The following is a 21,864-nucleotide window of genomic DNA, read 5'->3' on the forward strand; positions in this document are numbered from 1 at the left end:
CCCTCCAATATGCCAAAAGAGAGTAACTCCAGTGTTATCTGCCCTTCATCTCTGGGCTGCTATGTTTTATTTCATCAATTCAATGATGAAATGAAATTAAATTCATTTATCTACACTTACCAACTTGCTCAAACACTCTGTGATTGAAAATGTTCACATGATGAGGAAATCAAATCTTTTTCATGCTTTCTCCCACTTCTCCCCTTCCTGAAAAGCTCGGTGGCCAGACCCAGCCATGACCAGCTCTGCTCACACCTCAGGGAAGAAGTTAAGCCACCCCTTGCAGGACATTTCAACCAAGAGTGCATTTTCTGATGTGTAATAACTGACATGTTTCTCCCAAGTATTTCCTCCTTAAGAGATCAGCATAAGTTTCTATTCTGCTTTCTGTGATTAATGGCATTCGAGAAAAGTATATTCAGCAGCAGATTCCAAACATAACAAGCAGCTGTTAAAAAACATTCACTGTAATTAAAGTGGTTTTAGATTTACAAAGAGCTGGCTTTCCCACATCCTTCTTAATTTGCATCTTGCAAGTTTGCTCCAGTCTTGCCTTGGTTTGGTTAATATTTATGTAAAGGAATATGAGATAGGGAAATAAAGGTATAGATTCAGGGAGAAGAGCTCAACACACATAGAATCCTCTCTTCCCCACAAACACTTCCCCATATCCCACAACAGATGTTTGCTTATTTTTTAACTTGTGCATATCAAAATTCAGGGTGGGAATACATAGGAAGAGTCAAATACTGGTTCTAAAATCAAAAAGCTCATTTACTGTTCCACACTTTTTTCTAATTTTTAAAATATATAAAATAAGAAAAATAATTGAAAACCAAGACCATGAATTTATTTAGATAGAAAACCCAGTCATCTCTCCTTTGTGTGTTCCATGTTATAAAACATAAATTTTGTTATAAAAATGCCTCCCATATTTGTAAAGGTTATGATTGTGTTAAAATAATAATGCTTAGGTAATGCCAGAATTGATAACAAGCAAAGTGATCACAATGAGCAATGAACATCTGGTTAGAACACAATAGTCCTCTGTCACAAGAGCTTGGAATTTATTTTGTGTGAGCAGCACTGTGTATAGATTATCAGAAGTACCTGTCAGATAAATTACCTGTGGGAACCACTCTGACTCCCCAAGTGCTTTGAGGAATGTTGCCTCAGAATCAGTAGGAATAGTGCTGGGAACACAAGCTCTCATCAGCTTTTTAAAGCTCGCCTTTGTCTGTCGGATGTCACTGAATTCAACAGGAACAAATTCACAATTCAAAGCAAAATCAAGTTTGAACCCCTGTATGAAAAGGACAACAGCAGATGTAATTTAAAAGGGAAGCATATTTTTCACTGACAGACTCCTTAAATCCCAAAGTCTTGCCTGCTTTATTGCTAAATAATTAATTCCTCATGAAAAATCTGTGCAGCTAAACACCTGCCCAGGATAATAAAAAATATAATAAAAATCCTTGCAATATGTACCATAATAAAGTACCCAGCTATAACCAGAACAGCAGAATGTACTGCACAGCAGTCATATTTTCCAATAATAATAATAATAATAATAATAATAATTCTAGCAGTAATAGTGGTGAAAAAGTTGAGTGACAATCTGTTCAGTTGTTTATACACAACATAATGTGCTGTCTTTAACATTTTTAAAGCAAATCAACAATAAACAAATAAAAATGAAAGTATCTGTACAGATGACATATGAACAGTGCAGGACACATTTTGGGAGTTCAATAAAGCAGAAAAAAGTAACCCCCACATCCAAAAAGAACCCCCATAACTGCAAACCAGCTGACTCATCTAAGGAGACACTGGACATTGAGGGAGTTGTTTGACTGAAGTACCTGGTTCAGCACAGAGCAGCAGCTGGATGGTTTTCCTAGCAGAATTCCTCATGTTTTACTTAACTTACTGCATTTAGCAAAGGAGCAGTAAGAGAGGAGGACTGAATTAAGAGAACAAGTTAGCTGACTAACAAAAACCCCACCAAAACCCAACGGATTATGATGAAAAGCATAATATGGAGAACATTATTAGGAAAAACAATTCTCAAGTATGAAGAGCATCACTGAAGAGGTTCATGCCAAATTTCTTGAGTTTTCTTCAGAAATTGCTTTCATTGAATTAAAGCTGGCCTGCAAATAATCTTCATTAAGCTCCTCCATAGAATGCCAAGCAAAAATGTAGGAAAGTGAAAGCCCGGCTTTAATTCCATTTATATTTTGGCATGGTTCAAAAATAAATTCAATAACTCAACAATGGTAAGTTGTAATAATGCATGACAAAAGCAATTGAGGAAAATAGCACCATTTCTTTAAAATGTTGTATATTTCTGTTTTCCTCATCAATTTAGGTGACATGGTATTTAGCAGAATAAAGCAGTAGTTTCTGCTACACAACTTTAGATGCGTGATTGAACTCTGCACTTATCATTCATTAAGAAATCAAACAAACAAAAATGGTCGTTATTTTTGGATTATAGCAATTTAATTCTATATACAGCATGATGCCTCCACCTCCTGATGGAATATAATTTCAGAAAAAAATGAATAGTGATGTATTTTCCTACTACCAATAATGGTTTTTGGGCCTTTTGTATTTCAAAAAATATGTAATATTTTTTGTATGCTCACATTTTGAATAAGAAAGTAGAAAACAACTGATTTTTTAATCTTTGAACACAGAGATTTAAAAAAAAAATCTGAAAACATTTTCAGAAAACAAGCAAAACTACTAAGAATTAGAGAACATCTGTTTTTCAAGCAACTGAATCTAAAACATTAAAATCTATGAAAAAATATGTACAAAACTGCAGACATCATGGTCCTCTTCATGTATTTAAATCAGAAGTTCTGGGCTGGTCTTACTCTCATCAGTTTGGCTTTGGGTGAGTTTAGTCCTGCCCACAGTAATGAAGGTTTCCTTCTCTGATAATTGCTTCCCTGACTAACAACATTCTGTCTCCTTCATAACGTATTTCAACACATCAGGAAAAATAAAATTGCACTTTAAATTACCGAATTAGCCTGTTTCATGTTTCCCAAAACAGAAACCACTGAGCTTAGGACTCAGCTGAACATGAGATGAGCAGCCAGCAGGGTCAGAGGACAGCAGTGTGTATTTAGGTGTCATTAAGTGTGCCTCTGAAAGCAAGAACTTCCAAATGCAGAGCTCCACTTCTCTCTGGCCATCTGCTGCCCATTTGGATCTCTCAGCTCAACTACACATCAGCACTTCACCAAAAGTGGCAAATAGAGCTCTGTGCACAAAATTTTTGTTGAGTTTGAGCCTGATCTTTAACCACTCTTCAAGGTAATTTAGTTAATTTAATATTAAATATGTACTATTTTAATATTAAATATTAAATATTTATTGTTGATAGTAATATTTAATATTTTAATTTGGGTTAACTTTGTTGCATTATATAACCACAGAGCTTGATTTTCACCCAGCCCAGGCCCCACTTAGTAATACAACATTAATTGTTATTCTCCATATAGAAATAATTCCCATTAGACTTTACACCTTTAGGACAGTTACCCATGCAGCTTATCTAGAATATTATTTACTGTTTCTAACAACATGAGAGTAATTAAACTCAACCAAATAAAACTATGTTACACATAGAAAAAGACTGCCATTACCCGTAACTGAGACTTTTCTCCAAATATATAGAGGGCTGCTTGTCTTCTCAAAAGCTGACTTTGTAGAAAAGAGCTGCTGCTGTAGGGAGGGGTGTTATCTTTCCCTGCAAGTCTTGCACCAACATCAATGAATGGAGTCTGAGTGTTGATAAATCGGTTGCTTGAACGAAGACTCGCCCATACACCTTCATAAGGATGAAGAATATTTAAAAACCTCTTTGTGTGAGGCACTGGAGATCAGAATTACTAAGACATATGCTTAAACATGTCACATGCATCCCTCACAGGACATAATTAACAGCAAGTACTGGAAAAAAATTGGTTTGTAACAAAAATTATCAAAACCATCCTACTGCATTGTTGTTTAACTTAAGACACTCATCTAACTCTATCCAGAGCTTTCTACTGTAGAGGAAATAGTTGCTATGATATCAGTAATGTGGTGATAAATCACAGTTTGCAAATAGTAATGTCCATGTAAGTGCATGGAAATGAAATTTGTAGAGGGACAGAAATCAGAAAAGTACAGAAATCCCAAAGCTAGCAACAACATGAGCTTGAAACAGTGCAGTGTGATGTGGAACCACAGACTGCACCTGAAAAGCAGCAATTTTTGAATGGCATCACACCAACATCCCAACAGCACTTTGAGTTTGCATGTTGTACACCTTGCTGCTGCAGCTCTGTTGGCACTGCCAGGGGAGGAAATTCCTACAGCACACAGACATGCTCTAATCTCATCATGCTTGAGAGAGTTTTGGTGATTTCAGTGTAAGATAAAGCAGTGATAAACCAGATTGCCACAGCCTGTTTAGTGCTAGAAGAAAAGATAGGCAGTAAATATTTTTCTGTTTCTTGTACCTCAATTAATAACCAGGATCTCGTGAGATTGTTTTTGTGTGTGCAATATGAGGCATGTGAAAGGTATTGGATTCTCAGAGTATGAATAGCACTACTTGAAAATAAAATCCCTTAAAGTACACTAAATTTGGCATCCAAATGGCAGTGTGAAATTCTTTATCCCAATATGCAGTAAATCGGATTATCAGAAAAGACGCTTGTCCATAAATCTGTGAGGCAAGATATCCAAAAGAGGCACCATAAATACCTCATAGTACTAGAAATTTAGGTACAATAGGACCAACACCCACCCCTCTTCAGGAAAATCCAATAATGTGCATAGTTAACATTTCTTGCATGGAAGAAAAAAAGATGCAGATAACAGTAAATTCCACTGAGATAGCTCAACCAGCAAAATAATTTTATTCTATTTTTTAGAAGCAGATTAGGTTTCTATCTATTAAAAAATAATTCTGTGTGATAACCCTCAACAGGGACTTGTCTGTACAGCTTAGCTTCTCTGCCCGTCTGGCTGCTAGTCTGAGACGTGAGCAGATGAACTGCAGCAACTGAGAATGGCTGGCAAGGAGCTCTGAGTCAGTGACAGCTCTCAACAGCTCCCACTTCACAGCCAGCCACTTTTATAAAACACCTCATGCAGTAAAGCAGCGTGTTTAGCACAAACTTTTGTTCCACACCTCAGCTACTACACATGAAACAATAAAGACTTTAGCAAGCAGAAACCATGGCAAACACTTAGTAAGAGAAATAAGCTCTCGCTCATTTGGTTTGAAAAATGCAAGCTCCAACACCAGATTGCTGTCCTCAGAGATGAAGTGTACAAAAATACACAGTGACACTTTGGAGCATTTCACAAATGCACCCATCATTAGCACTTGTGGCACATCAAAAGCAACAAAACTGGCTACAAATACATGCAGATGAACATGTTTACCAGCATGGACAGCAGTGATTAAAAGGCACAATTATGTTTCTATTGTAATTTTGCCTAGTAGTTTGTTTGCTTTCGTTATTTGGCATACGCTGTATCATGACTTTCTGATTTGACAGTAATCAACCTTCCCCTGTTCATTAACAGTAATTATGGAAAGAAATTCATTGACTAGATAGTGGTATTTCTTAGCTATTTTACTAAAGCAGTAGGAATACTACTCTTTTCCAGAACTGATTTTTAGCTGTTTAAAACTTCCACAGAGAAAACTTTCTACATACCACTCTGTGTTAAATCACTGTCACTGCACATACATTCGATGGGCAAAAAACCTCCAGAACATAACAAAACCACAACGCTGAACTAAAACCCCCAGAATTTTGTTAATGCAGAAACAAGGCTTTCTGTCAGTATCACTTTAGAATTAATTAGGACACTGCAGCAGAAGATGGTAGAAAAGAATGGGCTTTCAGGACACAGAATACAGTACCTTGATGGACTCTTTCCTTAGTTGCTGATTTGGAATTTGAATGAGTGAAACATTTATCTCTGTACCCAAGCACTGGCAGATAACAGTTAAGACAGAAGGAGGAGGAATGGAATGCACATTGCAGCGAAACACATTGCAGGAAAGAAGAAAAGGGTTACTTATTAATTTCCAAAGATCAAGTATATATTGCATTTCTTTATAGTACATGATTTATCAGACAGAACAAATCTTAGCCATCACAAGACAAAACATCAATCAAGCCACAAAACCAATATAAAAATGGGAAGGAGGTATCCATTTATCAAACAGGAATAATTTCCATTGTCATTGCAATAGCTTCAAACATGTAGCACAGCCATCATGTGCTTTTCCATAATTATAATATCAGAGGAAATGTAATGATTAAATCATTCTGATGAATACTTTATTGAAAGCTTCCATCCAGCTGAAAGCTAGTTTAATTAAAAATCCCAACATAAATGCCTTTTATAAAAAACTGGTTTAGTTTAGGGACATGAAGTACATAATCTGATGGACCTCAAAATGAAAGCAGAATGCATATTAGTTCTATACACCTACAAATATTTTTAAAGGACTGTGTACAAGTATATAATTAAGCAAACATGTAATATCTACCACACAAAAAGATTTCCTCTTCCCTTGCAAAAATCCTCATTTTCAGTGGGACCCTTATATGTTTATCAGTGTATATATCTTTGGCTCAAAACCCACATCAACACAACCAAGTCCTTTTAATACAAATATTCTATTAAATCATACTCAAAATGTTAATGTTTTCTGCTTTGAAAAAAATTCTCTGAGCTGGGCCTGTATTTATTAATTATAAATATCCTAGTATTTTTCCAATAGCAGCAGAACATACTAAGAAAACTTTTTATTCTGCTAAATTACACAGCAATGCCAGGTAAGAAGTGCTGCTCTGCAGAACCACACTATACTTACAAAGTAATACAAGAGGAAAAGCTATGGCTTTTGTGTGAACTTAAAATTCTCATGAAAAATATCAACCAAAAAAAGTCAAAGAACGAAAATATATTATGAAACATAAGTATTTGACCAAACATTTCAGATCAAAACCAACTTGACTGAGCTTTGGGCAGATGCTTCGTGACAATGTTCCAGATAAAGTAAAAAATCATACTTGACACAGACACAAATATTCAGGACAACTGATGACTGTTCAGAAAAATGATGGTTTTAAAAAATGAGAAACACTATTCACGCACTATTCTAACTTGTATTTTAAAATGTATGTATTACAAATGTATTGTCTGGCACAAAAATTAGAAAATGTAATTTTCAACTGGTGTATCATAGCTGAACCTGGCTTTTCAGCCCTGGTGTGTGTGATAATAAACACAAGGAAAGAAAGAGTGATCCAGAATCCAAACCACAAAAATACAGCTATTGTATTTTGCACAGTGTAGGATATAATCCATAGCTGCTTGCTGTTTCACATGTGAAATGTATCTAGCTGTGAAAAAGTAGTGAGAACTTTGTGATAATGGATTTGAGAACAACTTTAGAGACTTTATATACTCTATGTATTTTAGAATTTCTTTTAAAACAATTGTATCAGCTGATCTAAAAAGCCTATTGTTTACTTCTCTCCAGGGAGATATTCCCTTTCTCTGTTCCCTCTTCCCCTGTCAACTTCTCACCTTCACTTGGGCTCCCACTGTACTTGTCAAACATTCTTATGTTTCAGCAAAGTCCTCACGTATCCTGCTGAGCTGTGAACAGACACCTTTCAGATACCAGGGCAGGTGTGGCAGCCATCCAGCAAGACACAAGATGACTTTCCTGCCCTCTTCCTGATTACTGCTGAAATTTAGCCAAGGGATTTCAATGTCCAACAAAACAACATGTCTGTGACCCAATACTGCCTTCAGGCTCCTTTTTATTTCTCTGAGTAGCAACAAACTCATCCTATCACACTTACCACGACCTCTAATCCTAGAAACCAGCAGCAGTTATTTCAGTAATCTCTTTATCTTCAAAAGACAACTTCCACACAGCAACCAGTGAGTTTTCCCTGACTTATCTGGAGCACCCTTGCTGCCCATCAGCACCACTTGCCTGTTGGTGCTTTTGTGCTGGCACGAGGGGATGGAACACAACCAAACCTCTGCTGTCAGCCACCCAGCACTGCCACTGCTCCAGTGCTCAGCCAGGCCGGGCACAGCCACCACCTATCCAACAACTGCAGCCACTATTCCCTCCTGCTCTCTTCAGCCCCAGCTATTTCACCCAGCCAATTAAAATCACCACCTTTACTCATCTCCAGCTACAACACAACACAGTAGCAACACAGTGAGCACAGAACATAAACGAAACTCTTAGATAAGAAATATGCATTTACTACGATTAATGAAAATACACAGAATTCTCCATTCTTTGGCAATCCCCATGTCCTCTCCTGCCCTTCCTCTCTTCCCTTCTGCTACAGTTCTCACATCACTTCCCCATACATCTCTGAGCATTTTCCTTTCTCCCTCCTTTTCATGCTCTTCCTTCTTTCATTTCCTTAATCCCATCCCACCTCTTCTGGAAGTTCTTCTCTATGAAGTACTTTTATCCTTCCCCATATGAAGCTATAGGTTTTGTATCACACAAGAAGATTTAGGCTGGAATGGATCTCAGCAGGTCAATGTAAATCTAACTAATTTTAGATGAGGTATCAAAAGAGAAGAAACACAACTTTTAGATATAACAATATAGGTATTAGAAATAATTGTAAAGGGAGCCTTCATGGCTAGAAGGTAATAAATCAAATATAAAATGCTTCCTTTTACGGAATAGATTCATCCTTATTTTAACAAACCTATATTTAAGGAATTTGGTGCACTAATTTACGCACATGTTGCACACAAAAAAATCATAACAATTTCATCAGACTAGAAGTGTAGAAGTAGTTGGAATCTCCTTAACAGAATGAAAGGTTCTTGTAGAAATGACACTGATGAGCCCCTGTAACTAGGCACAACTATTTCCAAAGAATGCACTGTATCTCCCTACTTACAACACCTGGCTGTGTAACTCCCTGCTACTTTGAGTAAAATTATTCACAGATTATTTGTAATGTTATGAAGCATCAGCTAAGCTTCAGACACACATTGGAATGATCTGTAATTGCAGATTCTAAAGTCTATTAAATGCTTATATAAAAATATGCATTTTGAGGCCATACACAAACAAATCAGAAATATGGATGAATCCCAGTTTATTTAGAAACATAATCCCTATTTGAGTGCTTAATTTTTCACTAATTCCAACATGAAACCAATTTTATTTCAATGGTGAGTAAAGGATTTGAACAGAAATTAGATACTTAGATAATGTTACAGACTGAGGCCAATCTAATTTCTGTTTTGTTGTTTCACAGAACAATGAATCAAGAAAGAGTATAATTATTTTTATTTCACTAACATTTTTTCATAATTTATTACTTCAAATAATAGACTTTGAGCTAGTCTTACTAACCTCCTCGAGCAAAGCTATTGGATAGATTTACATCCAAATGTCCTGGCACTACCTGCTTAAACACAGTAGACATTCTTGAAGCCCTCGTTTCAGTGCCTAAAGTCAGCCAAAAAAAGAATAGAAGATTAAAAAAGCTACAGTGTTAATCAGACTAACACTTAATATGACTGATAAAATGCCCCTTTTCACCCAGTACAGCTCATTCTTGCCAATTTTGTACTTTAGATTTATTTTTTAAGACAAATGCGTACATTGGCAACAGTATGAAGGTGTTAGATACAGCTAAGCAATCAACATATTTTACAATAAATGAAGCAAAGCGCACACACTTTGGGATGGTGTTACTTTACAAGAAAAGCCACTGTTTGGCAGTATTAGGCCAATTAAAACCAACTGAGTAAGACAAGACAGACACAATTTCAAGTCACATAGTCCTTCCTGACATGTTGGGGTTACCTTCACCTAAACCTTACCAGGTTTCATCATAAAATAACTGAAATAAAACATGGAATAATTTCTTCATGGTTCCACCTAGGCATAACTCAAAGAGTGTATTTTGAAAGAGTTTACACTGCAGAAAATTTTGGAAATTACATTTGTAGAAACCATTATGAGTATGTAATGCATAAAGAGGCCTATATGCCTTCCATTGCTGCTGCAGCTAAATAGTGTTATCTGTTCTCACCTTGCAACCTCATACTTCCTCATTATATAAAATGGAGCAGATTTTCCATTCTTTTAAATTTGCTAATCTTTTATTCAATATGCAGTTTACTGTTAATTTGTTATAAAAGACTTTACTGTCAGATTAATACTGAAAACTATTTTGGGAAGATCATAAACATTCTTTAGCTACAGAAAACACATTCAGTGAACCTAAGAGTGAATAGGCTACCTGGAAAGTCTAACAATAAAGAAACAACAGAATTCATAAGGAAGATTGAACTAGCACCAAATCAGAGAAAAGTCACTTGTCAGCTTAACCAGAGACAAGCACTGTACAAACCAATTTTACCTGGAGACAGAGCAATTGTTGGGCTAACCGTGAGAGTATTGCTGCCATTCATTTTGCAGTGGACGGAGATCACATTCAGTAAGGCTTGTAGGTACTTCTCCTGTTCTATACTGCTTGAAGATTCTAAAGAAGCGGGAGCTAGAGTCACGAGAAGAATGGAATACATTAAAAAAGAAACATACAATTTGTAAATACATAGAGTAAGTGGTGTATTGTGTAAAGCAGAGCATTGAAGATGTCCTAGTTAGCCTATGAAAGGTTCAAAAAGCCTTTCCTTTGATGACAAGCTGTTCATTACCTGGCTGCACAGCAGGATCCAGCAATGTTCTCTTGCACTCCACACAAAGCTGAACTTCTGAAACCGTTACTTCATGGTCACTACTTAAAATATTCATCATCAGCCATTATGTGATCAGAACAGAGTGAAGATAACGCAGCCTTCCCTTCACTCTCCAAACAAAAGGTAACATTTCTAAGTTTATGCAACTTGTCAGCAAAATGTGCAGAGAACAGACAAAACTGTTTCTTCAGCAAAAGTAAGTTAAAACCATACTCAACCAGGTCTCCCTCATTCCAGAAAAGGAAGGTTACTTACCTGTACTTGAAGGTTCCTTGGGATACAGTGCCCATTAAAAAAGTTAAGAAACCGTTAACAAAACACAGAAGCAAGGGAAAAACCCCTCAAAAATAATAATTAAAAAAATAATCTCAACCAGAAAACATCCACCCATTGTGTCCAGGTGCAAGGACTTAAGGAAAGGAGATGAAGCTCAGGTCCTGGGCCATAATATGATGATGACATGATGACAAAGTCATGTTCAGTATCAATGAGTCAGTTTATTTTTTTTCAAATGCCAAACAAAATGTTTGGCATTCCAGTTTATTGCAGCCACCTCTGGACTTAGTATAAGACAAAAGTTTCATAGCTGCTTAAACTAGGATTTGGTATCTTGATCACAAGAGCCAAGATTTGGAATAAGAGACAGAGTCAAAGAATTTGACTGAGCACATTTTGACAAAACACAATGGTAATTTGTAAATAGTTTTCTCCAATGATGATCCAATCAGATTCTATGCTGGAGACTAATAGACAGTAAGCTAATTAGATGGAGGGGCAAACGAAATTTCAAGATAGAAATTAGTGTCTGAATTGAAAGTACAATTAGGAAGTGATGATATTTCCTGCAGGAAACATCATGCTGCTTCTATCTGACCAAGTGGAAAAAGCCTGAGGAGGAACATTATTTTCTCCTCAACTCCTAAGCAGGATTTACACATCCTGAAATTCCACTGGAATGATCTCTAGGTCCCCTAGTCCTTGAAGTAATGCCACAAAAAGTCAATTTAGGTCTTAACAATTTAGCTAAATGAAAAGAAATGAATTGTCTAAATGAAAGGATAATGTCTATACCACTTGCATTTATGAAGTTTTATTTTGTACAGAGTATTGTGTGTGTTTTAGAAAACAGCTTGACTTACATCAAAGTCTGTCATTGAACCAAGCAGATACCAGAATTAAAGAGTGAAGGCAAAAATGTCCTTGTGAAGGATGAGAGATGGAAAATTTGCCCTTCATCCTTACCACACATCATCCCAACACAGCAGCATAAAGTGGTAACTCAAAGCATTGCCCCCTGCCTGCACAGGTGAACTGGGATTTCTATGAAATGACTCATCTTTCAAGTGCTCTGTCACACATGAAGGTCACCACAGCACCACGGATCTAAACAAAAGATGGGGATGGAGATCCCAGTAGCAATTTTATCCCATTTATTTTTCCTTTTATCTCAGGAAAGAAATGCATTGCTTAGTCATACAAGGCTAATATGTGCTTTATATGCCTGGTCATGGGTTGCTCCAACTTCATCTTACAAGTCCTAATACAATCAATAGTCCAGCCTGTACCAAGATAACTGCTCTCTTGGATAGTGTTACTACATCCAAGAAACAGAAATGTTCTTCCCACAGGGTAGCTGACCAATAAATGCTAATTTAGGTGTAGAATGTCATATTTAGAACTACAATGCCCTGCAACAAAATTCCCAGAGAGGTCAAAGTGTAATTCAGAAACCAACTTGCAGGTTTCAAAGAACATTTCAAAAGACTTCTATACTCTCCGACTCATATTCAAACATCTGTTAATAATCCTTTTTTGGACAGACGTTAGAGAAATACAATTCTGTCGCACATACAGTTTGGTTCCACACAGAAATTAAGTACTGTGCACAATTTCTTTTAAAAATATCTTCTGTTCTTCTTATATAACATATTGACCTCCAACTATGCTTTAAAAACTTGCGTAACACACCACGTAACACGAAATCACAAAAATGTTCATTAAGTTCCAGCAGGTCCTCTCTGTTTCCCTGTATCAATCCAGAGCTGACCAATAAAAATCTACTGCTATGAAATCTCTGCTTAGGAAAGAATGAATCTGTCCATTTGAATTTAACTTCAGATTATCTTTGCCCTCTTAGTTTGCATTTTTTGATGAAGACTTTCCTTCACTGTACACAACTCTTGCTGAGGCAGCTGTGTGTAACTACCTTTGTTCATCGGTTTTGTTTCACCAAGCTTCAACTTCATTATGAATAAGAAAAATACCCTATAAAAATTCTCCATTTTCCTTGCTGTACCTTCATGAGGAAAGTCTCCATTTTCTTCACATTTTAAAAGAAACAATGACTCCAGAAGGGAGTATCTGTCAGATACAGTTAGTGTCGATCAGTTTATTTACAGCGTAATATTCTGCTGGATGTATGGCAATGGGAATACAAAATTAAGAATATAAATTTAATATAAAATTAAGAATATAAAATTAAGAAAAGAAACCACCTACAAAAGCATTACAGTTACACACAAGAAACATGTGTTCATGGGTCAGACTTTGTAGGTCTTGATTTGGAAGGCTCTCCAACTCCCATGCACAAAGAAATGATAGCTGCTACAGAAAATATCAAAGAGTCTGTCCTTATATAATTTCGAGACTATTCCTGCAGATTTCTTCCAATTTTTTCTATTTGTACCAGGTTAAAGATGCCTCATCTGTATTTCAGCCAGGACAATCAGTATTAAATCAATTGAAGACTAACATTGAAATAGCCATGCCTAGGATTCACATCATAAGCACGTGGAAGAACTGGTTGTAGCCATTAGCTTTGGCAGCTGTGGTGTCAACTATTGGCAATACTTCACTGATTCATTTTGTTAATCCTTTCAACAAAAACACATTGTAAAAATTTCAATTCATTGCCTTCATTGCTCATCATTCCAACTAAAAAAAAAAGCTCCCACAAAACTCGGAAGAGATACACTGAATCAGGGCTATAGCAATGAATATTCAGCAGATAATTAGTGATTCACAAGTTACCCAGTCCAGACACTGTCTAACATCAAAAAATTTTTTCTAATATCTCTGAAATAATGATATTTTAAAGGTGCATTTGATACACACAAAACCTCATAATGTCTGCTAAAAATTGCTCTTAAAAAGTAAGAAAAATGTGGTTTTCATAAAGATACTCTGTGAAGGAAAAATTATGGAGGACTATGTAGAAAAGATTTAAATCATGTAATCTTCAAACTACTTTCATACCACTTGTACACAAGTGCACAGTATGCTTGTTACAGACTTTGAAACATTCTATAAAACACATTGGAGTACAGTCAAACCTTTTAGTTTCATTTTAGTCATTACTAGGGAGAATTGCAAACATATACAGAACAAAGGAATTTCTTTGCTACCTTAATGAGTTTCTGGTATTCCAATTCGACCTCACATTTCCTTTTTCTCCAAAAAGAAAAATTATGGCCTAATTCTGGAATAATTTCTAAATAACTTTGATTAAAGAAAATACTGACTCCTTCATTCTTGGCATGAAATTAACTCTGAAAAAGCTATCAGCATAAGAGATGGAAATCCAGGCAGTCATAAGTATCCTAAACACTGACTGTGAATGATGGAAGTCAACTAATGTTATTTCCAAAATTAGTGTTGCCCTAATATTATATTCTTCTGAAAAACTAACCATTCTGGTAAATCTTGTGTTGGTCCAAAGTTATTCATTCACATTTTTTGAACTGCTTTCATACCATTCAGGATTTTGACATCCAATAAGTAATAGTATTAGATAACCATTTATATCCTGAGACTTTTGATTCAACCAGATCACTGATTTTCCCCCAGCAAACTAAGCATTTCTATGTGAAACTCCTTCTACAGAAAGCCTGGCTGCATCAACTCACCCGTGGGATGAGTGTTTTGGGATTTGAAGAGGCCCACCACACTTTTTCCATGAAAGCCCCCAGACCTCAGCAGCAGAGTGCTGTTTTTAGTGTTCTTCCAGCAGACAACGGGCAGGCGATTGTGGCGGTAACAGCGAGCCACTCTCTGCAGGCTGCTGTCCTGAACAGACTGAGGGACCACCAGCAGCCCAGGATAACTGCATTGACAAGAAGGTGAAGAAAAAAAAAAATTGAACAATTAAAATTGCTTTCAAAATGCTCAGCAGCAATGAAAAAAAAACCCGGAAATTACAAGCTGAAAATACGACTTAATGAAAGTACACCTTAATTGAATTGCTTTTATTTTTTAAGTAATTTTTAGTCCAAGCCTAGCAAATACATGAATTTAAGCAAACTGCATTTTCAATAGAAATGGAATTACGAAAAATTTGTAAGACTATCACTACTAATCACTTTCCATTTAAGATTACATTTTATTTGGTAGTATTTTTCTTCTTCGCACATCTCTTATCTGTCGCTATAATGAAGCTGTATTTTTAAGCATGACAGAAAACATAATTTTGAGGTATGCAAATGATGCAGTAGATTTGACAACCACATATGAAATATGAGAATTGAAAGGAAAGCTTGTTAGATTCCCTAAAGTATCACAATGAAAACAATAGTTTCTGGTTTACAAAAAAGTACATTTAAATTTTACAGTCAGATTCCCTGAAAAAGAGTGCTTGAAACTGGATTTTTGCGTTCTTTTTAAAAGAATACAGTTAGAGATTAGGAAATTCACTGATATAATACCTTTAAAGATAGAAAACATAACAAGATGGTAGTTGTGCTCACGTTAGCAAAAGAAGGATTCAAGCAATATGAAATATGATTTTCTATCTTCTCCAAAAAATAAAAAAATCAACCTAAGTGCCAATTTCATATGTTAAGAAGAAACTAAGATGAGGAACAGGAAACACTGCTTACTAAATAACTTTTACTCCCTCTACAATATACACTGTTTCTGCAAATTCAGTTCTTGGACATTTATTGAACTGCCCTCAGACAAAATAAATACACATGGTATTTACAGGCTACACAGTAACCACAGTAATATAGCAGTAGGTAAGCATTTATATCCTGAGATTTGTAATTCATTCAGATATTAATTATATTTCCCAAAAAACCCTAGAGAACGTTAAAAACTTGTGGGTTCAGGGGAGGAAAGAGTTGTCTGCATAATGTTCAAAGCATAACGAAAACAGACAGATGCCATGCCTTCGTCTGCATTGTACTCCATGGTGACTAAACAAAACCAGTACTCTAGACAAGTCAGAAAACAAGAAAGGATCTAATATTTTTTTTCTGTGCCCTTCTTCCTGGCAATTCCATTGTCCATAATGAAAGCAATGACCAGCCCAAACTGGCTCTAGAGAATGCAAAAGTCTTCTGATATGACTCATGTAGATAGGCTTTTGTATTAAAAGGAATTTTTGTGGGCAGTGGTAATAAACTACATCAGCTTTCACAACAAAAAAAAAGGACTTAGCAACGCTGATGTGTTAAAACACAGCATGTGACTTTCAGCACATGACAAACTTCTAAAGTAGGTACTTTCATGAAGTCAATTCTAACACATATTTTTTAATTTGGAGAAAGTAATTATTCACAATTGCTTCTGAAGCTTGCTTTAATTTAGGAACAGAAGAGATTTTAAATGCAAATATATAATGCAGATATATATACATGTGTCTCTACTTTCAACTACTTAAGTGAATTGGTAAACTCACCTCCTGCAAAGGGAATACATCCTGTTCAAGGCAGTTATTCTCAAGTATTCTGTTTTTGAGCGAGAAGAATTAGCGCTGATGGTCCCCAGCCCCAAACGCTGATAGTCCCTGAAACAGGCTCTTTCTACTAATTGCTCCATGGTTGATTTTTCTGATGCTTTCAGGGTACCACTGGTGTGCAGCTCGCTGTCATCTGAAACTAAAGGTAAAAATCTTATTGGGGAGCTCAGCAGTTACACAGCAAACAATGCTACTTTCTTCTAAACAAGTTTGTCCTACTCTGAGTGATGAATGGCAAGATCCAGGACATGCAAACCACAGTTTATCGAATCTATAAACACTAAAATAGTATTTTAGTCAGCAAACCTGACTATAGCATGCAGTTACCTACTGTGCTTGTGACTGGCATGGCTGACATCTCTGGCAAGAATCCTGGAGAAAGTTATCTCACCTACTCACTTGAACTGAAGACAGATAATCTTTCTTTACCAATTTACAAATTCTTTACAAATCCATTACCCATTCAAGATAAAAATCAACAGCATGATTATTTTTTTTTTTAAACTATCTTCAGAAGAGGTAACAATGTCTTTAAGGCTTGGTTCAGCCTACAAAATGTTTCAGTGTGGTAATTTCACAACAGATGACTGCTGGGTTCTGAATGTCTCAATGTCAGACAGCAGCTTTCTTCAGTCGTGCATATCAGCTGCCCTTTCCAAAGCAGAAAAAACTTCAGCCATGAAAGATAAAAAACTGTCACAAGTTCAAACTACTCTGAAATTCAAGTCAAGCAGGGTCTTTGTACAAAATCTGCCACCTGCCCATAAGTGACACTTTCAACCATTTCCAAATACTTCTGAGAGCAGATTTACTGCTCACAGCATGTATCAGTTACTTGCTACCACCTCAAGCATTGAAATATGGGCATATGAGAAGTATTCCTTTATGAATGAGGCACTGAAAAGAATAAAAGGATTTAAACTTAAAGCAGGACTTTACAAAACTGGAATTCCAAAGTATTTATAAAAATAAGAATTATGATATAATTAAAACTCTTCTGGCAGTACACAACATTCAGAATTTACAGGAGAAATACCTCTACGATTTTTTTTCTGTGCATCTTAGTACAAAAGCTAAATGAATAATTTTCTTTGCCCTTTCAGCTAAAGAAAAAAAAATTCTCTATTTGATCTAAATAATAAAGCTGAACACTCTAAATCTCTCCTTTTTTTCCTCTTTTATCCTAAGAATCACACAACAAGAAAGAAAGAAGTCACACAACATCTTAAGTATAAAGTGCACTAATGGGAAATGAATTTAATTGTGTTTTAGAAATAATTTTTTTGGGTCATACAAGAATTTGGTATTTAACAGTTTTGAATGGAAAGCTGTAACTGGCTCAGTTAAGATGAAGGTGCATTTTGTGACATATTTTTTTCTAAATGGATTTTTCTCCCATGAAAGCAGGTATATTGGTGATCAGACTTTGCAAAACCATTCTCCTGTGCATAAACAGCTAGAGATGAGAGCTCCTATCCATGTCCTTAACCTGAAGAGGGAGATGAAGATACTTTGCTGTCTCAAGATTAACATGATTTATTTGATTTTGAAAAAACAAGGAATAATCCCTCTGTTTTGCTGTTCTTGAGATATGACTATTTGCAAAAGAAGGTTTCACAGTCTCTTGTTTTGTTGAACATACCAATATGACCACTATAAGAAAAAGAATTTACTAATGACGGAGAGATTCTGAACTCTGAAAACAAAGAGATGAGGAGGAATTTGAGGGTGATTAGGTGTTCATTGGTAACAACTAATAACTACAGTACTGTGCCCAGTTTTGGTAATCACCTTACAAGTTATATGTGGGCCAGCTAAAGAAGTCTGAGAAAAGAGCAATGAAGATGATCAGAAGTCTGTCAAGACTAATAAACAAAGAACGGAAAGAACTGCAGATATTTAACATCCAGAAAATAACAGAGAAATATTACAACAGATCATAAATATATTATGCATTGCAATCAGAATGAGGGGAATCCTCTCTTCTAGATGTATATAGTGGCAGAGTAAAAGTGAATGGTTTAAATTGATGATGATGTTTAGTCCTGAATCTCAGAAAATTAATGGTTTTCTCCAGCATTAAGGATGGTTAAAGTATTAGTATGAGCTGCCTAGAGTTGTGGAACCTTCACCTTTGAAAGCTTTTAAGAAGAAGTTAGGCAAACACCTGAGGAACAGATGAAGTACGTTGATCTTGCCTTGGGGCAGAGAGGTGGACTACTTGATTTCTTGAAGTTCCTTCCAGTCCTATCTTTAACATTTCTTTCTTAAGACAGTGCATCACCTGCTGTAGATAGTTCATTGTTGGTGGAGCTGCATAGTTTCCTATATATCCGTTTTTGAGACTTGCAAACAAGGCAAAAACAAAGCCAAAGCCACAGCCACAGCAGTCAATATAAAAGGAATTGCAGGGATTAATCCCTGTGGCTCTCTGCGCTCTGTCTGAAGCAGAGTCACTGCTGTTGACAGCTCACTGCCCCTGATGTGCCAGTGCTGCATGAGAATAAAACAAACTCAGCCTCTGGTCACCTTAACGTGTTCCCAGCCAAGACACCTGGAAAGCAGCAGGCCTGAAGACTCACAAGTTATGATTTTTTTTTTCAGGGAAGGAAAAAAGTGACTATCGCTAATCTTCTATAGCACCTGTGTTCATGGAAGAATTCAGTTGTTTTGTATACCAGCAATGGAAAAACTCTTAAAACATCATCATCAAGAGAATATGAAGAGAATACAAGTCTCACAGGTACGACTGTGCTTGGTTTCTCTAGGTGAAGGACACAAAATCACCCCAAAATCACCCAGGTACAGCCTGCAGAATTGCTTCTGACCCAAAGAACATGAACATCAGAACACATGCTAACTCAGCACTTCAGGAAGATGCTGGAAATTCAATTAAGAATGTAATTTTTCACTCTGAAGAACACACTCTAAAGATATTCTGTATTTTCCAAACCTTTATTTTTGCCTATTTCTCATCACTTTGTCTGGAATGAAAAAAGACAAACAGTATTTTTTAGCTTGCCTGAAATAGCTTTCTTCCATTTCAAAGAGAACAGAGGCTTCAGTCCTGCTTTAGACAACTTTCATGCATCTGCTCATAAGTCACATAAGTTGCCTTGCTCAGTGACCAAATATTCAACAGGAAAATTCAGCTTGTTTGATGTTTGGAAGAAATTATCAATGTCTGAAGAACACTCTTCATTATCTGAGATGCCTATGTTTATTTTAGAGAATGGTATGACAAAACAACACCTGTCTATGTACAGGAGAATCTGGTTCCCTCTAGTGGTTTATTATAAATTAGCAGTGGTCCAGATAAGGATATACACACAGCAGCCTATGGGAGGAAAAGAGGCTTTCCGGGGAAAGTCAAGCTCCACACCATCACACAAACTGCACAAAGTGCCCAAACCCCTTTCTACCTTCTACTCCAAAATCACCTCAACCAAAAATTTGGGAAGTGGTATTTTCAGCAGTAAAGAGTTCTGCTGCTTTCAGGCATCTTTTGTCAGTTCCGCATCCACAAAGTTTCCAATTTGCTCATTCTTGCACCTCACCAGTTACTGCCTTCTCATCACAGACTAATTGCAGATGTCAGATGTCTAGAGATAAATGAAAGCTGCAGCATGCTTCTGTGCTGTTTCATTTCCACTAGCATGAGGTAAAAATGATCTAAAAGATATCATATCTAAATAGTTTGATAATTAAAAAATAATCTAGTACTTTGCTGTACCACTGAATTAAGTCAGCTTCCTCCTCTGCCTCGTCATTGCAAAAGAAAACACTCACTAAAAGTACAGATTTGAAACCCTTCTCTTTCCTGTCTAGGAAGACCCTCCAATTTCTTGTTGAAGGCATTTCTCATTCAATACACCAGAATGGAAGCATAATAGGATAGACTTATTAACCAACATGGGAAAAAAAAGTCACACTCTTACCAGAGATATCATCATCTTCATTCCAGCCAGGGCGATTCCCTCTTTCCTCCACTATTGTGCCTGTCTTCTTCTTCAATAAATACTGGCGCCCAATTGTCATCTTCCCAGCACGTTTTGCTCCCTTCACAATGCTTTTGGAGAAGGTGCTAAAAATCCAAAACAATGAGAATATTTAGAAAGATTCCTGCGATTCTGCCTAATAGCATTTACAGATTTCTACGACCAACATAAATAAAATGGATTAAATAATTTTTCACTTAATAAAAACAATTCTACATGTCAGAAAAATAACTTATATTAATTTTTAAACAAAAAATTGTACTACTTTGCGATACATTTGTGTCTTTTTTGTCTGTTGGTAATGAATAAGCAGATATCACCTTTCTTCAGGTTTTTTTATTTTGCTAGTAACGTGATAAATCTAAAAAGTTGCCAAAGTAAAGGCAGGAAATACAGAAATTACCTTTAAGTTTTAGGATTTCATGACTATCTTGGGATTCTACTCCCCTGTGTCAACAATGCAATAATCAACAGAGAATCACAGGAGCTACCACTCTGGAATAGACTAATGATGCAGCTGGTCCAGTAAAAATTAATGTGTAACACAAAACTCAAAAGAGGACCCAAAGCTGAAACTCTAAATTAAAAACCAGCAGGGCAAATGCACAGGGTAAAATTAATCCTAATCCACACCAGGCTGTAAGTGGGTAGGCTACTAATGATAAAGTAATGCACAATTAATCTTGTTCCCCGTGTTGGCATAGGTTGCACAGCTCAAGATGCTGCTTCTATTTTGTGTGTTTCAAAATCTAATAAGGTGCTTGTTCAAATCTACTGCAGCCAGAAATTTATTCAAATAATACAACTCCTATCCCAAATAAACATCTGTATCCTACTAATCTATCTCTTACTCAGGAAATACAAAGAGATGCACAATAGCAATCACTTATTTTGACATTCCTGAAAACTGCTTGAATGATCTGCCCTTGTGCAGAGCTTTCAGACTGTTTAATGTATTTGGCTAATCCAAGACAAGAACATCAGTAAGAAAAAAAAAGAGGAAAGACTGTACCGGAATGAAGTGTTCTTTTCTTTCTGTTTTGGTAGAATTATCTGTGGTGCTGTCTGCCCAGCTGCAAAGGCAAAAGTGCTGAAGATAGACTGAGGATAGCGGAACTTCATCAACTGTTTCTTAAATATTTCCACCACTTCGGGACTTACTTCTTCATCAAATGCTACTTTAATTAACTGTGTATTAAAGACATGACACATTAGAAACGGAAAAAAAATCTGAGAACTTCAGAAATTGAAAGATTCTAAAATGTATTAGGAGAATTCCAATATTTTCTCAGTACTGTGCTCATCAGAAAATACAAATATATGTAC

General features: G+C 36.2%; 1 protein-coding gene across 7 annotated transcripts in view; it reads right to left on the reverse strand.

The window, feature by feature from the left end:
* Positions 1-21,864, reverse strand: part of SBF2 (SET binding factor 2) — a 235,314-nt gene that overhangs the window by 21,447 nt on the left and 192,003 nt on the right. For 3 of the 7 annotated variants that reach the window (XM_048306567.1, XM_048306566.1, XM_048306568.1), the window contains 9 exons: positions 21,551-21,726; positions 20,479-20,624; positions 16,481-16,679; positions 14,709-14,905; positions 10,464-10,601; positions 9,449-9,544; positions 5,945-6,016; positions 3,663-3,847; positions 1,127-1,303 (listed from right to left, as the gene is read on the reverse strand). In XM_048306567.1, the coding sequence (XP_048162524.1) occupies positions 1,127-1,303; positions 3,663-3,847; positions 5,945-6,016; positions 9,449-9,544; positions 10,464-10,601; positions 14,709-14,905; positions 16,481-16,679; positions 20,479-20,624; positions 21,551-21,726 (1,386 nt within the window). The remainder of the gene's footprint in view (positions 1-1,126; positions 1,304-3,662; positions 3,848-5,944; positions 6,017-9,448; positions 9,545-10,463; positions 10,602-14,708; positions 14,906-16,480; positions 16,680-20,478; positions 20,625-21,550; positions 21,727-21,864) is intronic. The other 4 variants (XM_048306571.1, XM_048306570.1, XM_048306572.1 and 1 more) reach the window with 3 other exon arrangements.

Source organism: Corvus hawaiiensis, chromosome 6 (genome assembly GCF_020740725.1).
Source record: "Corvus hawaiiensis isolate bCorHaw1 chromosome 6, bCorHaw1.pri.cur, whole genome shotgun sequence".
NCBI classification, from domain to species: domain Eukaryota; kingdom Metazoa; phylum Chordata; class Aves; order Passeriformes; family Corvidae; genus Corvus; species Corvus hawaiiensis.